The 15393-nt window shown below is 56.7% G+C and overlaps 5 protein-coding genes across 5 annotated transcripts; 1 reads left to right on the forward strand and 4 right to left on the reverse strand.

Annotated features, from left to right (window-relative positions):
• Positions 1 to 62: 62 nt before the first annotated feature.
• On the reverse strand, positions 63 to 1737 carry PG985_005885 (uncharacterized protein; the record flags this gene model as incomplete). The annotated part of the gene is made up of 3 exons (XM_066825654.1): positions 63 to 1020; positions 1081 to 1418; positions 1483 to 1737. The coding sequence occupies 3 exons, from the start codon at positions 1735 to 1737 to the stop codon at positions 63 to 65; spliced, it is 1551 nt and encodes a 516-aa protein (XP_066688814.1).
• Positions 1738 to 4409: 2672 nt separating this feature from the next.
• Positions 4410 to 6120, reverse strand: PG985_005886 (uncharacterized protein; the record flags this gene model as incomplete). The annotated part of the gene is made up of 2 exons (XM_066825655.1): positions 4410 to 5319; positions 5444 to 6120. The coding sequence occupies 2 exons, from the start codon at positions 6118 to 6120 to the stop codon at positions 4410 to 4412; spliced, it is 1587 nt and encodes a 528-aa protein (XP_066688815.1).
• An 891-nt stretch (positions 6121 to 7011) lies between these two features.
• Positions 7012 to 7377, reverse strand: PG985_005887 (plant expansin; the record flags this gene model as incomplete). Its single annotated transcript, XM_066825656.1, has 1 exon — positions 7012 to 7377. One exon carries the CDS (start codon positions 7375 to 7377, stop codon positions 7012 to 7014), a length of 366 nt encoding a protein of 121 aa, XP_066688816.1.
• A 1865-nt stretch (positions 7378 to 9242) lies between these two features.
• On the reverse strand, positions 9243 to 11201 carry PG985_005888 (FAD-NAD(P)-binding-domain-containing protein; the record flags this gene model as incomplete). Its single annotated transcript, XM_066825657.1, has 1 exon — positions 9243 to 11201. The coding sequence occupies one exon, from the start codon at positions 11199 to 11201 to the stop codon at positions 9243 to 9245; it is 1959 nt and encodes a 652-aa protein (XP_066688817.1).
• A 2030-nt stretch (positions 11202 to 13231) lies between these two features.
• PG985_005889 (4-carboxymuconolactone decarboxylase) lies at positions 13232 to 13754 on the forward strand (the record flags this gene model as incomplete). The annotated part of the gene is made up of 2 exons (XM_066825658.1): positions 13232 to 13445; positions 13540 to 13754. 2 exons carry the CDS (start codon positions 13232 to 13234, stop codon positions 13752 to 13754), a joined length of 429 nt encoding a protein of 142 aa, XP_066688818.1.
• Between the last annotated feature and the right edge of the window lie 1639 nt (positions 13755 to 15393).

Here is a 15393-nt window from a genome sequence, read left to right on the forward strand (position 1 = left end):
CCACCCCTTTGCGCAACCCAATCCTTTCTTCTTCTCCTCTTCTGCCAAATAAGTCAACCTCTTTAGAAGCTCTTGCCCGTATCCCTCTCTACCTCCTGGTGCTGCAGCCCCAGCCCATTGCGCATCCGGTCCTCGACGCGTACAATGCGCTTCGGCAGCGCGGACCCAATGCCAAAGAAGACGAAGGCGGCCCACTTCCAGCGGAAGGGGTTGATGGTGACGCAGAAGGCGAACCACCAGAGCAGCTCGAGGTAGGTGAAGAAGTCGAAGGCGCCGGTCGGGGCCGTGGCCTTGAGGACCTTGGTCATGTCGATCCAGCGGCGCATCCAGAAGGGCCGGGGCCGCGTCAGGGGGTCGGCGAGGAACATCAACAAAATGCGGGTGTAGATGCCGATGTGCCAGTTGCCGACGGTGCCGATGGCGGACAGGTAGGTGCAGTTGATGGCCGACACGGACGGGTGGTTGGGCGGGAAGGTCTGCAGGTACCAGTTGGGCGCGCCGTACGGCTCCTCGAAGCAGTCGTCGGGCAGGAAGCTCAGCGAGGGCCGCTTGAAGCCCGTGGCCTGGACCACCATGTCGCCCTCGATGTGGACGGTGCGCCCCGGGCCGCCGGGGGGCACGCCCTTCTCGCGCTTGTTGACGAGGATGCCGCGGTCGGTGAAGTCCTGGATGTCGCAGCGCACCCACTCGGCGGCGCCGCTGCGCAGCTTGTCCATGACGTCCGAGTTGACCATGGGGGTGTCCATGAAGATGCCCTTGTTGTAGGGGGCCAGGTCCTCGAGGTCGCGGTAGAAGAGCTTGCGCAGCAGGAACTCGGGGATAAACGAAAAGATGGTCTCCTGGCCGAAGATGTTGAGCGCCAGCAGCATGTTGACGATGGGGTTGCGCGGGATGATCCACTTGTCCGACCGGGCGATGATGTACACCTTCTTGGCGCCCTCGTCGGCCGCGAACTCGAGCGCCTCGACGGCCGACGCGCCGCCGCCGATGACGATCATGGTCTTGTCCTTGGCGGATTTACTACGGGGAAGGAACTATTAGCTCACAATCAAAAACGTCAATTCATGTATTACCACTTACCCAGTCAATTGGCTAGAGTGGAATTTGGGCCCCTTGTACTTCTCCATGCCGTCGAGGTGCGGCATCTTGGGGTCGCCACAGGTTCCGATGGCAGCAATAAGACCTTCGTAAACGCCGTTGGAGGGGTCGTCGAGAATCCAGCGGCCCTTGTCGTCCTTGTAGACCTTCTCGATCTTTTTGTTGAACACGGTCTTCTTGTCGAGCCCGTATCGCTCCCAAACCTGGCGCACCTGGCTGATGATCTGCTGTCGGTCCGGGTAGCCGCGCTCCCACTTTACCGAGGGGTGGAAACGGTACATGAGCGAGTGGATCTGGAGGCTCGAGGTGTTGTTGACTTTCTGCATTGAGCGAAGGGTGTCAGTAAATCGCCAATTGACTGGGTATTAGCTTGGCTTCGCTTACACTCCAGATACCGCCGACATTCTTCTCGTCGCCCGCCTCGAAGATGGTGACATCAAAGCCATGACCGACGCAATGGGCAGCAGACGCGACACCCGTGATGCCGGCACCGATGATGGCGATCTTGGGCCGCGACAGCTGCTCACCGGGCTTCGGGGGCGACGGCGACAGGATGAAGTCGATGATCCATTGCCACAGTTGGTAGACGAACAAGAACGGGTGGAACAACGGGTTCTCGACCTTGGATTCGGACGGCATATCGTCAACTTTTGCCTATTGGCTTGTTCGGTAGCGTACAGAACGATTGAGACAAGTTTAGTGGTGGTTGTGTCTCTCCTCTCTTTCTCTCTTCCCGTTCACTATTTCACCAACTGAGGAAGATACCATTGAAGGGATATAAGTAAGGTAAGGATACGGAGCATGCCTTGGCAGCGGGATCGTCAAGTTTATTACGAACTATTTACATCAGTCCGCGATGCCAATCGGAGCCTGGATACCAGAAACAAGCATTGAAGCTCCGCCCAAATTGGCCGATTATTTTGGAGAATCCCTGCGCCTGACGTCAGAGACTGCTAAGAAGACGCGCGACATAATCGACACTTTTTGCATGTGAAGAAGAAAACGGGGCGGCAGGGCAGCCCTCGGTGCACTACGCCAGGGCAGCGCCAGGGGTCGGGGGGTGCTAAGTAAAACGGTAGCCCAAACGAGCTTCTGGAGGCTCTCGTCCACCATCAATGCGACAGAGGGTAGAGGATCAGCGATTGGCAACTGGAATGATACGAGTACGCACTCTCGCACTGCTGCGACTCGGCCGGGCCATTAGGTCCGGCCGTGGGCTTTTTTTCCACAATGCAACCTCCTATCATAGTCATCATCCCACTTGCATGTGAGGCTTGCCTTGTGAAACGGCCAACGGATGTGCAGCTACAACATTGGAACTGAAGTAGGGGATCTGCGGATTTGCTGCCTTTTGCCTTCTTAGCAGGCATCACGTACCTAAGTATTCGAACGTCAGAGTCACAACGTCCATTGCGCAGCTAATTTTGCAGTGTAGGTCGATTCTTACTGAACACCGCCTCGGGGTCGCATTGGAATTTGACCAAAAGAAAAGCAATACATTTGGTTGAGTGGGCTAGCCATCCTCTCATATCGCAAATCAACGAAACCGATTTAACATGATCACATTGCGACACATCGTCGAGCTTCCCAGGAAAATATTCCGGTTTATTTTCGCTTACCTGCCTCTGGAACGATAGACTCCATGCACTTAACCCATTGCCTTTCTACCACCCAACATGTCATCACGTACGGCGGCGGAAAGGCCACTGGGGTTGTTCCAACTGTAGGGCAATACCCAGCCAAAGCTGTTGGCCATCGCGCACCTAATTTTGCGGTGCAGCTCGTTTCTTACTGGTTGTGTTGGACCCCCTCATTCATGTCGTGTAACAATGAAAACGCCCAGCTACATATAGTGCAGCTCGCTTCTTACTGGTCGCTCTCTTTATCACGCAGCCTGTATCAGTGAGAAGGAACATGAACAAGGTACGTCGTAGAGTAACGAACTTGATTCGGTATTTTTGTTCAGCATAATGTCATCGGCGTATCACAGAAGAATATTCTGTTATTTGTTTCGTTGGATATGTATGTAATTGACCGACGCGTTTCCTGCATCGATAGCATATTTACATGCAATCGACCCTTTGCCTTTCAAAGGCGGTCGAGATGAATGCGGCTTACTTACTGTAAAAGGCTTCAGAGCTGGCGCGCTTCTCGACCTGCGTCTGTTTCAGGTTGAGAGGGTGTAGATCGGATCCTAAGAGTTTAAGTGATCCGTGTGTTCAATCGGCCGGCGATGGAGACAGTAACCAGAGGTCACAGAAGAGAGGCGCCTGTGAACTTCGTAATGATAGATGAGCTTGGTTTGAGTAAGGGCGATCTGCAGGAAGAGGGATCTAGTCGCTGGTGGTGGTGATGTGCAGTACAACGAAGGATTTGAGGTCTTTATCAATCGCGACATTAGCCATAATATAACTTCAGAATCTTCGAGTCTTCAATTGATCAAATTGATCAAGTCAGAAGGACTGGCATCCTAGCCGGCGACATGGGAACATTCACTGGCCTCCGAAGCCATCAATAGAACTTCAACCCTCAATCCCGCGATTGATGGTTAGGTATGCATTGGGCTGAGTGATCGCAACTCAACGATTGATTGCACGATTGAAGAAGACAAAAAACACATTGAACACACGAGACGAAGATGAAGTTGAACATTTAGATTGAAGAGGCGCCAAATACGCATATTGAAAGTAAGCTGCAGAGACTAGGTATCCAAACTGATGTAATTGCTCAACAGAGCAAACACGCATAGACGAACAACACCTACCTACCGTACGACCAAAACCCGCGATACACGGCGGGCCAATGGAAGACTCGCAACGTGAACAGCCTCCCACGAATGTGGGAGGGGACACACGAAACGCCGGTCAACGCACGACACGCTATACCGTACGCACAACCAACGTGAATGCGGCAAACGCCATTGACGACGACCCCGATCGCGCTTCTACGTTACAGTTGACTTACCAGATTGAGATGATCCTACGCATACTTCACCTGTGTTGGTGTGCCATCGGCTGCATAGAGAAAAAGCCAGTGCCGTGCCGAGTCTGGACCCAATGCCACAGAGGCGAGAGAGCATCGAGACCCCACGACTGGCTTGAGCCGCTGATGCGCTTTCTCGAGCGTCCAAGCCGGCCAGGCGGCTTGATAAGAGGTGACCTGTTCAGAACCGAAAGGGTTTGGGACATGGGGAAAGATCCCTTTCGTGGTCTTGCTTATTATACGGGTGTGTGATAGTACGAGTAAAGTACCTATCTATCCCCTAGATTGCTTTGCTTACTTTGAAAATTCTCTTCGAAGATAATAGTATCTTACCGCCCAAAGATCTTGAGCTCCAGGTAGCGGGCCGGCAGGTAGGTGACCAGGGTGACGACAAAAGCAAACTCGTTGGCGACGTCTCCGCCCGAAGAGCCAATGAGTGCGCCGACAGGGCCGACGTACCACGTCTCCACCATGCCCATGATCCAGGCGACGACGCCGAGGAGGAAGGCAGTGAGGGCGGCGATACCATGGGGCAGGCGGCTCGGGTCGTTCCAGCCTTCGAGGTCGTAGTTGGCAAAGTTGCCCTTGCGGTAGACCCAGTGCTCGACGAACATGACGACGAAGTACGAGGTGCACCAGTAACCCAGCAGCGACAGGAAGTTCTGCAGGTACGCGTTGAGCTGTTCGCGACCGCCCAAGGCCAGGCCCAGGATGGCGGCAAAGCACAGGATCGTCCAGATGAAGCGCGGCACCCTTGCAAAAGGTCGCGAGATCTGCTGGCACGAGATGGCAGCGCTGTAGATGCTGATAACGTTGACGTTGATACCCGACAGGACCAGGAGGGTCAAGATGAGCTTGGCAAACCCACGAGGGTACAGCATCTCCTGGATCAAGAAGCCCAGGCCATCGTCCTCGTAGGTGGCCGCCCAGTCGGGGCGGTTGTTGAGAGCCGACGACACGACGCAGCCGGCGACCATGCCGATGCTGGTGGGGATGGCGAGGCCGAAGGTGGTCAGGAAGAAGACCTTGACCCGAGACACGTCGACGGGGTAGTGCACGTAGTAGTCCGAGGCCATGGTGCACCACGAGGCCGAGCTTCCGTAGACGATGGCGATCAGACTGAGGACACTGCCGGAGAGGTCGGCGCCCTTGAGCTTGCTGGGCGAGGTGTTGTCGGCGAAGCGGCCTGTCTCGGAAAAGATGACCATGAAGATGATGAAGAAGAGGACCCAGGCATATCTGTGGAGAGAAGAATCGTAAATCCCCATGTTACAGGCAGACACAGTGAAGGTGGCAAAGATTTCAAGTTGCGAACCGCAAGGCACAATTGAAGGAGGGGAAAGAAACCACCAGAACTACTGACCTCTCGTAAACCAGAATAGCCTTCAACCCCACAAACGAGATCAGCGTCGCGAAGACAGCCAGGATGACGATACCGACAATGAGCGACAGATGCCCGTCCGCGACAGCAGTCAGAGCGAGACCGCCGGTGATGCAAGAGACCGAGGCCCAGCCGATCTGCACAATGGTGTTGAGGGCGGCGATGAGCTTATTGGGCCACCAGCCGAAGCTGAAGCGCGACATGGAGATCTGGCGCAGGCCGGTGGCGGCGCCGAAGGTGGCGGAGAAGCCGGTGAGGGCGCTGCCAATCAGGGAGGCGCAGATGGTGATGGCGATGGACTGCCCCATCGACAGGCCGAGCTCGTGGCCCAGGAACCCGGTCGCGAAGCAGCTGGTGTTCATGGTGCTCGAGGCCCACAGCAGCGCCATGGACAGCTGCTCGTGCCAGGGGACGTGGCGCTTGTCCTCGGGCCGCTTGCGGCTGATGGCCTCGGACTCGACGCCAAACATGGCGTCCATCTTGGACTCGAAGCGGCGCATGCTCGCCAGCACGCCGCGACCATCGCCATTGCTTGTCCCGGTTTCCTTCACGGCCGCAGACTCGTCGACCATGACGCTGTTGTTGGAGTGCACGTCATTGCCGGCTACGAAGGGCTTTTCGGGGCCGTGGCCCTTCTCCAGGTCGGCGGCGGTCGACATGCTTATGCGTATGCACGAGACAAGGGTGCGGGGGAGATTGGATGGAAGGAAAGAAAGGCGGGATGGGATGCAAGCAATGGAGGGGTCTCGTCTCGGGAAGGAGGGATCGACTGCGAGATTCCAAGTTGGAAGGTGCCGCTTACCACGCACACATTTTCTTCCAGAAGAAGAAAGCGCGCGAGTGGCACGCGACCAACCTTATATACGGCCGAAAATTTCTCATCGCCGCAGTGGACTCGGACGGATTTTTTTTTCTCGCTCGTCTTATCTCTGCCGGGGCCAGATAATGGGAAAGCTGGATCCTGGACCCTGTTCTTGGTCGTATCTTATTCCCATTCCGCCAGGGTCTCCCCCCCACGAAAATGGCATGTTTTCGGTTTGGGTCTTTTTAGCGGCCGGGGGCACCGTCCAGACCGTCATCTCGCCGTAACCACCCCTTGCCCTTTTGGTGGCTAGCGGTCAAATGGTCTCAGAGATTGGACAGGGGCTGTCGCGCATCCTCGCATTCTGATTGGCGCGTCGGGGTTTAGACAAGCAATCGGATACCGGCGCTGGAAAGCTTGATTCCATCACGAATTGCTATTAGTGAAGGCTTGTCAGCACTTGGCACTTGGCATAAGCGCATACAACACTAGATTCGTCTAGATATATGGCAGACCTCACACAAATGTATACGCGCAAGGCAATGAATGGTCAACGATCCATTTCGTATGTACTGGCAGTACTATATGTGAGATTTACTGCTACATCTCAACATTTGAACCTGCACATTGCATCCGTTGCTAGCGTCTGTCTATGAACCCACAAATTTCCGACTAGCATCTCTCCATCTCCCTCTTCCAGGGGATGAGGCCATACATGATATCCCACCACTTCCAGCTGCCCTTCCATCTAGATACCATTCCACTCGATGCTGACTCGGCCAGGACCAGTCGATCCCACGATCTTGGTGAACAGGCCCGTCGTGGCGTCGAGGTCCCCATCGCCGCATGCGGAGCACTTGTCCCAGACCTGAGCCGAAGTGGTGACGCCGTTATAGATGATATTGACGGTCTTGCCACAGACGGGGTCGTTGTTGCTGTTGGAGGCCGTGAAGTAGCTCGGGGCCACGGCGACGGTGTTGTCGCCGTCGTTGATGGCGTGGCCGCAGGCGCCCGTGGCGCCTCCGTAGGGGTTGTAGGTCAGGCTGCCGCTGTGGGCGGCGACCATGGCCACGAAGGCGGAGAAGAGGATGGCGATGAAGGTGAGTCCGGCCATTGTGTCTGTGTCTGGGCTGAGTGATTCAGTGTTGGAGTTGAGTATGCTGGTGCCTGAGATGAGTATGTTAGCGTTTGCATAATGAATGCGCGAACGATATAGACCGAAATGCGGACGACGTAGACCGAAGCGCGGACGATATAGACCGAAGCGCGGACGGTATAGACCGAAGCGCGGACGGTATAGACCGAAGCGCGGACAACATAAACCGAAGCGCGAACGACGTGGATGGCGTCGCGGTCGAGAATGAGTACGACGAGAAAAGGGGTTAGCGACAGCGTCGATGACAATGAGCATACCTTGGAAGCCGAGAAGGTCTCGAAAGACGATAATGACGCTGAACGAGATTGGGCGGCTCGAGAATGAAGCTGACGAAAACGAAAACGAGTTTCAGTGGGATGCGAACGAGCGCGACCGTATCGAGAAACGAGGCCGTGAAGCTTTGTGGTAAATATCTTGGAATGAGTGCTGATCGTGAAGCTGAAGCTGCTGCTGCTGTGATGGAGGAGAGAAGAAAAGTCGAGGACAACGGCGAGGTCTTCGGGGCTTATATAGCTATACTTTGTCCTTCGATGCCGTCCCTTGTCGCGCCCCGGCCGTTCTTTCCTCGATGCACCGGATGCACCGCTTGTATTCACGGCGGTCATGGATTTTCCTGTTATGTATCGGGTGAATAAATGTGTGAATATAAGCAAAAGGCGCCCCCAAAGGGCGATGAAGGCCGACGCGCCATATTGAATGCAATATGCGAGGGCATTGAATGGAGGCGTGCATGGCGATACACAGGTGGGGGGAGGCAAGTCACCGGTATGTCGAGGGCTGACGCAATACTCATAGACAGCTACGCGCCAGTTGGCGTGACTTTGGCGCCCACTAAGTCACGCCTTGTTGGCATTGCCCTTCCCATTGTCAAGGACGTATAGGATGCATGGAGCAACAGTCAGTTCTGACCTGGGCGCGTAGCCTGACGCGCGGGACGTCTGGGTGAATATATGCAGCCAGTCCTGACATCAGCTCCACATTCGGAAGCTGGATGATGCAGATGTTGGTTATGGGGAGTCACTATCAATACATATATCGGGAAGGAACATTTTGGACGGATGCTAGTATTTGCGCAGCACAAGGGCATCCAATGGGTATGTTCGCGGCTGATATTTTGGGATATATTTACTAGTCTCCATCGTCATGCCGAGATTCTACAACTCGGCAACCTCAACTCCGAGATTTGCCGGTAATACCTTCAGACTAAGGTGCGGCAGGTGCGTCGGGATCGGCGGCAAGAGGCATGGAGCTGTCCGCATGCCGGGATAGCTTGCTGTCGCAGAGCAGTTATGGGAAGCGGAGATTGTACCCGACGCAGGCAGGCAGGCATGCAATGCTGGCATGTAAGACTGCCATTGCAGTTCACTATAAAGAAGCTCGTAACACTTGAGGACACCTTGGGATATGTGAGGTGGCAGCTACTGGATGGTCCTCGGACCACACATGCGGCGGGTGACATCACAGACTAGGAGGGGCTGTCGGAAGTAGTCTGGCATCCCGGCTTCATCGAAAAAGACCCCAGCATTGAATGCAGCGACAGTGGGAATAGGCAAACAGCCCGGCAGGACCAATATCCAGACATCAGTGGCGAGCGGCCGTCTGAGATGATGAGACCATAGGTAGATAGTTTCGAAGCACTCTATTCAATCTTGGCTAACTTTTGATATATACACTCCAATGAAAGGACAAATCTAGGTAGTATTGTATCAAAAAGGAAAAGCAAACATGGATAACGCCGGCATTCCAAATCCAATCTTCTTCAGTCGTCAGTCTTCCACTCTCCATATTTTGTTTCACTCCCGCGAGCCCATACCAGCAGCCCCTTACAAACGGATAGGCTGGATCATCATCGACTCGCTCTGCACCATGGGCCGGAACTCGGGCGAGAGACTCCTCAGGCCGCTGACCGCCGTCAGCAGCGCGGCCCCAGCCACGGCATCGGTATCGCACAGCGTAACCGAGTTGACTCCCGGCCGCGCGCCCGCAGCCGTGACCCAGTGCGCCCCCTCGGTGGGCACACCAAGTGCGAACCGCCGCGGGTGCGCCCGGCCCTGGCAGTCGATGAGGTGGAAGGGACTGTGCGTCACATCAAGCCCGCCCGTCTCGTACCCATCCACAACATGGGGCCGACACTGCCCCGTCTCCTGCAACCGCGCCAGCAGCGCGTCGCCCGTGCTGCGCAGATCCGGCTCGGGCAGCCGGGCCTCAATCAGCGCCGTCACACGAACTGCCGACCCGGGGATCTCAGGGGACCGAGCGACCCAAGCATCTTCATGCTCGGAGCCGCCGGGGACCACCTCGGGCGAGGGCCCGACCAGGGTCAGCACGCCGGCCTCCAACAAAGCGATCATCTGCTCGATGCGCTCGCGGGGCGGGCCGATGGATAGGTAGCCGTTGAGCGGCGTGTACCAGCGGTCGAGGTGGGCGCGGCGGGACTCGCCCGAGAGCCCGGCGTGGTCGACGATGAGACGGACCTCGTTGCGCAGGTCGCGCAGCAGATCCAACGCCGCCTTGAGGGGCCCCGAGACGTTACCGAGCGAGGCGTGCTTGACGTCTTCGCGCAGATAGCCGACGAGCCACTCCTGCCACTCCGCGGCACTGTTAAATGTATGGGCAGCGTGGGGTCGTCCCAGACGCTCCCACGACCAGCGCTGCTCTGCCTTGACGCCAAGCTCCTGCTCCAGCAGCCGCGTCTCCTCGGCGCTGTCGGCCGGGACCGCCAGGAACCGGTCCCGGAAGTCGGTGCGGCGCAGCAGGGCCTCGTAGTAGATGAGCTCGACCTCCTTGCGGATCAGGGGCCAGACCTCTTTCAGGAAATCGGGCGCGTCCCCCCTGCCGGCGCGGCGCCGGAAGTCGGCAATGACCTCGTCCGTCATGAGGATCGAGTAGTGGCGCCCGAACGCGCCCTTTTCGTTGTCGCCGCGCGCCTGGAAGGGGATGCCGCGGCGCGAGCTGGCGTACAGGCGGGGCTCGTTCCCGGACGCGATGTAGGTCAAATTGCCGGCGGGGCGGGTGCGCTCGAAGCGGCCGCCGCGGCCCAGGGTCAGGAGGGCCATGTAGTCGAAGAAGCAGAGGCCCAGGCCGCGCAGGAAGACGGGCTCCTGGGCGCGCAGGACGGACAGGTCCACGTCGGCCGGGTTGACGGGCGCGATGTAGGTCAGCCGGTGCTGCCGGGCGTAGGCGGCCAGGGCGCGCTGGTCGCGGTCCGCCTCGAGGGGCAGGTGGCCCTGGGCGAGCACGACGGCGGCCAGGCCCGTCAGCGTCGTGCCGTCCTCGAGCGCCAGCGTCTGGAAGCCCTTGAGGCCGTCGTCGAGGCGGACGGCGCGCGTGGCGTGCACCTCGACGTGGAAGTTGGGCGGGGCCCGCGCCACGACGTCGTTGAAGACCCAGGTCAGGTACTCGCCGTACAGGGCCCGGGTCGGGTAGTCGTCGGGCCCGAGTTCGGGATGGGAGTCTTTAAGCCACTCGTACAGGGTCGGCCCCGGGACGATGCGTCCCGCCGACTCGACGCTCTTGTCTGTGAATAGGGTGATCTGGGAAGTGACGGTGTTCATCAGGAGTTCTGTGGACTGGTTGGTGCGCCACACGTTGCCGGGGCCGGGGGATGAAGGGTCGATCACGTGGACTGTGAGCTGTTTGCCCGGGGTGATGAGGTCGGGTGCGTAGGCCACGAGGCGCTCGACGACGCTCGTCCCGCGAGGTCCGGCGCCCACGATGGCGATGTGGGCATGGCCAGGCCCGGAGGCGGCTGTGCCAGTAGAAGAGAAAGTTGTGACAGTCATGTTGTAAACTGGATGCGAAGAGATGTAGTGTGGTAGTTGCTGAGCTGTTATCAGACTTGCCTGGACTACTCGAGGGGATGAAGGTGAAGATTGAGGATGTGTAACACCCCCTTTATATAGGTAATCGTCCTGGCCGTTGGATAGCATGTACCTTCTTAGTCTGGCCGTTATACAGCGTCCCCTTTGTGACACCCTAAGCCCCTTACGAAGAGCCGCGACAGAGTCAAGAGTCTGACGACCAGACGCATGTGTCTGAGTCAAGCGCATGAAGGATCAGCTCTCCGACAGGGGCAGTCTGGAGGAGCCCCGCGAGGCGTCCTTCACAGATCAGACTTCATCCCGCGACGCTGTCAGCTTCTCGGGTCACATTGTCATTATGCCCCGGCGCTCCTGGGATCGGAGCCCTATAGTAAGCATGACACCGCAACTGTGCTGCCCAGACGGATTGGCCGCCGCTGACGTGTATCTTGAAAGAGTAAGCAACACGATGCAAACCACGGACTTGGCCGCGACATACACGCGGCCTGACTCACAAGAAACTCGCAAGACCAAGTATTTGCTTTCGACGCGCCGTATAGACAGAACGTAGACCAAAATTTACGGCGCTTGGCCTCTGACACCAACAAGGTCCCCAGCGAGTGACCAGCACGGGCCTCGATCTCGAGAGAAGACCCTGGATGCAGGGTTTTGACGCGATATGCAGTGGAAATCACGAAGGGCCATCAGAATCAGGGTTTTCGAGCGGCAGAGTGCTATTCCGCCATGAAGATGTCGTTGTTTCATGGACCGTGAAAAAGTCTAATAACTGGATAGCGGCCAGCTTGGTGGCAGTAGAGCCTCTGGCGGCTGCACGTCTAAGCACGGGGTGACATTGCATGCATGAGAGAATTTTTCCTAACGGCCCGATCGCTATACAAGGTCGCGATTCTGTCTGTACTCGGCCCCGTGGTGGATCGGTTTGGAAAATACGGAGTGGGCGGAGCGAGTGGGCTGCCACGATGCAGATCGCGCGAACCAGTGGGCGAGTTTTCCATCGGACGAGGCCCCAGGCTCCATCGCGGGATCAGATCTGGGGTTGGGCGGCAGCTAAATCTCTGGGCAGCCTTACCGTTCAGCCTTGGCCGTTGTCATCGCGCCTTTCAGCTGCCGAATAAGAAAGCAGAGACAGGGCGGAATTAAGCTGGCAAAAAAACCAAGACAGGAGTATAGTCTTCGCGTCATGAGGCGAGCAAGGCTTCTCACTGACCTGCACCCAGCTGCAAGCTTTACGAGCCGGCCGGTATCTGTCACGTAATGTAAACTGCTCCCGAGCTGCAGGTCAAAACTTTATATGATGGTTTCGAGCCTCCCAGAGTGCCATGCGGCGGCACGGGTAGGGTTCCCGTCCAGATGCAGATGAAGATTGGTCAAGCTTTTCCAAGCCACTTACGCAAGCACGGACGGGACCCCTGGGCGCAGACACCCACTTAGGCCGGAGGACAGAAAAGGTGCATGCGATGGGGTGGGGGTTCTTCTCCATCAGGCGGCTCCATCCTGTCCAAGAACAAGCCTTGGCCCCCTGCCGCCCATCAATGGCGGGTGCCAACTTACGATGCGGTCCCGATCCGTTCGGCCGACGTAGTATAGTGTTCATCTGGGTAGATGGTGTGATCCCATGGGAAAATGATTTGCTGACGAAGACTTGACAAATAGAAGTTACCAACGATGCTGACTCATAACATCACAACTCCGCGGCTTGCTTACACTCCAAGCGGCCGCACGAGAAAGAGACGGAAGTCGTTCTTGGTTTCTCTCTCGACTTAAAAGCGTCTGTAGCGGATGGAACATGGTAGTAAAGAATAGCCTACCAACATTCGTCGTGCACCGCTCCCTTTGGAACCTCTTCACTCCTCGCAGGAGATTCATTCTTTTGCCATCGTATTCGACAGGAACAAAAGACCCACTACAAACAAGCTACATTCGGAAACATTACTTGTTTCGTCATCTGCTGGTCATCCTCTAAACATCTGCTAGTCATCTTCATCTTCACCATGTCGACCAATCCCAACTTCGACGAGCTGCACAAACAACTGTTCGACGAGGGCGTCAAGGTGCGCCGCGCCGTCCTCGGCGACGAGTACGTCGACAAGGCCCTGCAGAACGCGACCCCTTTCACGATGCCCGGACAACAACTCATCACCGAGTGGGCCTGGGGCACCATCTGGCAGCGTCCCGGTCTGGACCGGAAGCAGCGCAGTCTCCTGAGTAAGTGGCCCGACCAGTTCCAGAGCAAACTCTCTTCCCTACTAGGTAAAACAAAAGCACCGCTCTTGCATGGCTGACCATATTACGCAACCAGACATTGGCATCATCATTGCCCAGAAGGCGTGGCTCGAGCTGGCGCTGCACACACGCGGCGCCATCAACAACGGGCTGACCGAGGTCGAGATTCGCGAGGCCGTCTTGCAGGCCACCGTCTACTGCGGCACGCCCGCCGGCGTCGAGGCCATGATGGTCACAGAGAAGACCATCAACGAAATGGTGGCTAAGGGGGAGTACCAGCGGCCGACCTGAGCCGCTGGTCGATGGCGGGAAGCGAAGCCAGGGACTGGGGTTGCGGGAAACAGTCTTGGCCATGTAGTGCAACGTGTATCTCACGCGGGGGGTAATGGTGGTGGACTGGCAAGGAAAATGAATCGTTAGCGACACGCGCCCCGTAAAATTTCAGACGATGGCCATGACTCGCGACAGCCGCGTGGATCTCGGTGACGCCTGCATATATACCCCCATACATAGTGATTGACTCTGAGATGTTCCCGCCTATTAGCAGCACATACTGTTACGGGGTTGGCTAGGGTTATAAACTCTATTCTCCTTGTTCAAAATAATGATAGCCATCCGTATAACATATTGTGGGGTTCCGACCACTTCCCGCAATTGCCGCCCGACCAATGGCGGGACGGATCGTGCGGCTATAGCGGTCCGCACCAAGCTACAGGGTTGATGCTGACTCCGTCGTCCGTTATAACAAAATGTTTTCGGGAAGAGGGCAGCTGAACTCTAGGCATGCAGGATCGTACATAAGATTTCTGGTAAGATGTAACATGCAGGAAAGCGGGCCGGCCCGCCACCGATCATTGCCTGCTTCAAACCGTGCGCAACCAACGAAACGTGGACGAGATGGATGGCTGCCAAGCCCTGGCGCACCGCCGTGCGATCTCTCGCTGATCTACATGGCACAGATGAAATAGTATGTGGGGGATAGGCCGTGCCGGCCAAACATGCCCCTATTGGTTGCTGCCTCCCCGGGCGAGTCGTCGGCGAAGAAGCCCTCTTCCGCGCCCCCCGTCCTTTCAGCCACTGAACGGCCACAGCTCCCATCACCCAAATAGATGGATGACGTAAAGACTCTGCTGCGATTCACGTGAATGAGGCTCAACGAAGTGGTTCGAAGTTGCTACTTGTTTCTGTAGGCTTCTCCCAGCAGCCAAGATGCACGATCGGGATGATGTCCCCGGGTATCTGTAGCAGAGAGCAAGATTAACGGAGATTGGGGGGACAATCAATTTTTCGTTACCCATTACTCATCAATACTGAATTCGGGGCTTGATCTTGAAGTGGCCATGCGGTCTGCAATATAATAAAGACAACCCCGATATAGGGGCAGCATCTTCATCAACGCCGTCTACAACGGCTTCCCCTTCGCTGATGGCTACGATTACGAGGGTAGACAGCCTGACATTTGGGCATATGCCACACTCATGATTGTCGTCAGGGCATACGAGATGACATTGGCCGAACAGGTTAAAGACCCCGCTGCTCTTCCTCCTCTGGGATCTTCGTCATTTAAGAAATTAAATCACCACGTACAAGCGACAATAAAGGGACAAACAGCTGGGCAGACCAAGCTCAAACGTATATGGATTTGGAATTAATTGTGTTTCTGTCCGCCTCCCCATCGCGCTAATGGGTCTCGCCTAGCTGTCTTTCCTCACCCTCCTCTCCATCGCGGTCCTCGCAGATGATGCCCCCAAGTCCTCAGACAGCAACCGCGCCCGGGCGCCTGGCTGCTCGGGCCGAACCGCGAAGGCGTTAAAACTGCTGGTACCGAACCTCGTCAACCACGCCTCCGAGGACCACGACCTCTTTCAGTGGTAGAGCGCGTCGTTCTTCTACTTACGCCCAGTCGCCTACCTTTCAGTGGACCAACCCA

The sequence above is a fragment of the Apiospora marii genome (assembly GCF_038362585.1).
Source record: "Apiospora marii strain CBS 49790 chromosome Unknown utg000003l_segment0_segment0, whole genome shotgun sequence".
NCBI lineage: Eukaryota > Fungi > Ascomycota > Sordariomycetes > Amphisphaeriales > Apiosporaceae > Apiospora > Apiospora marii.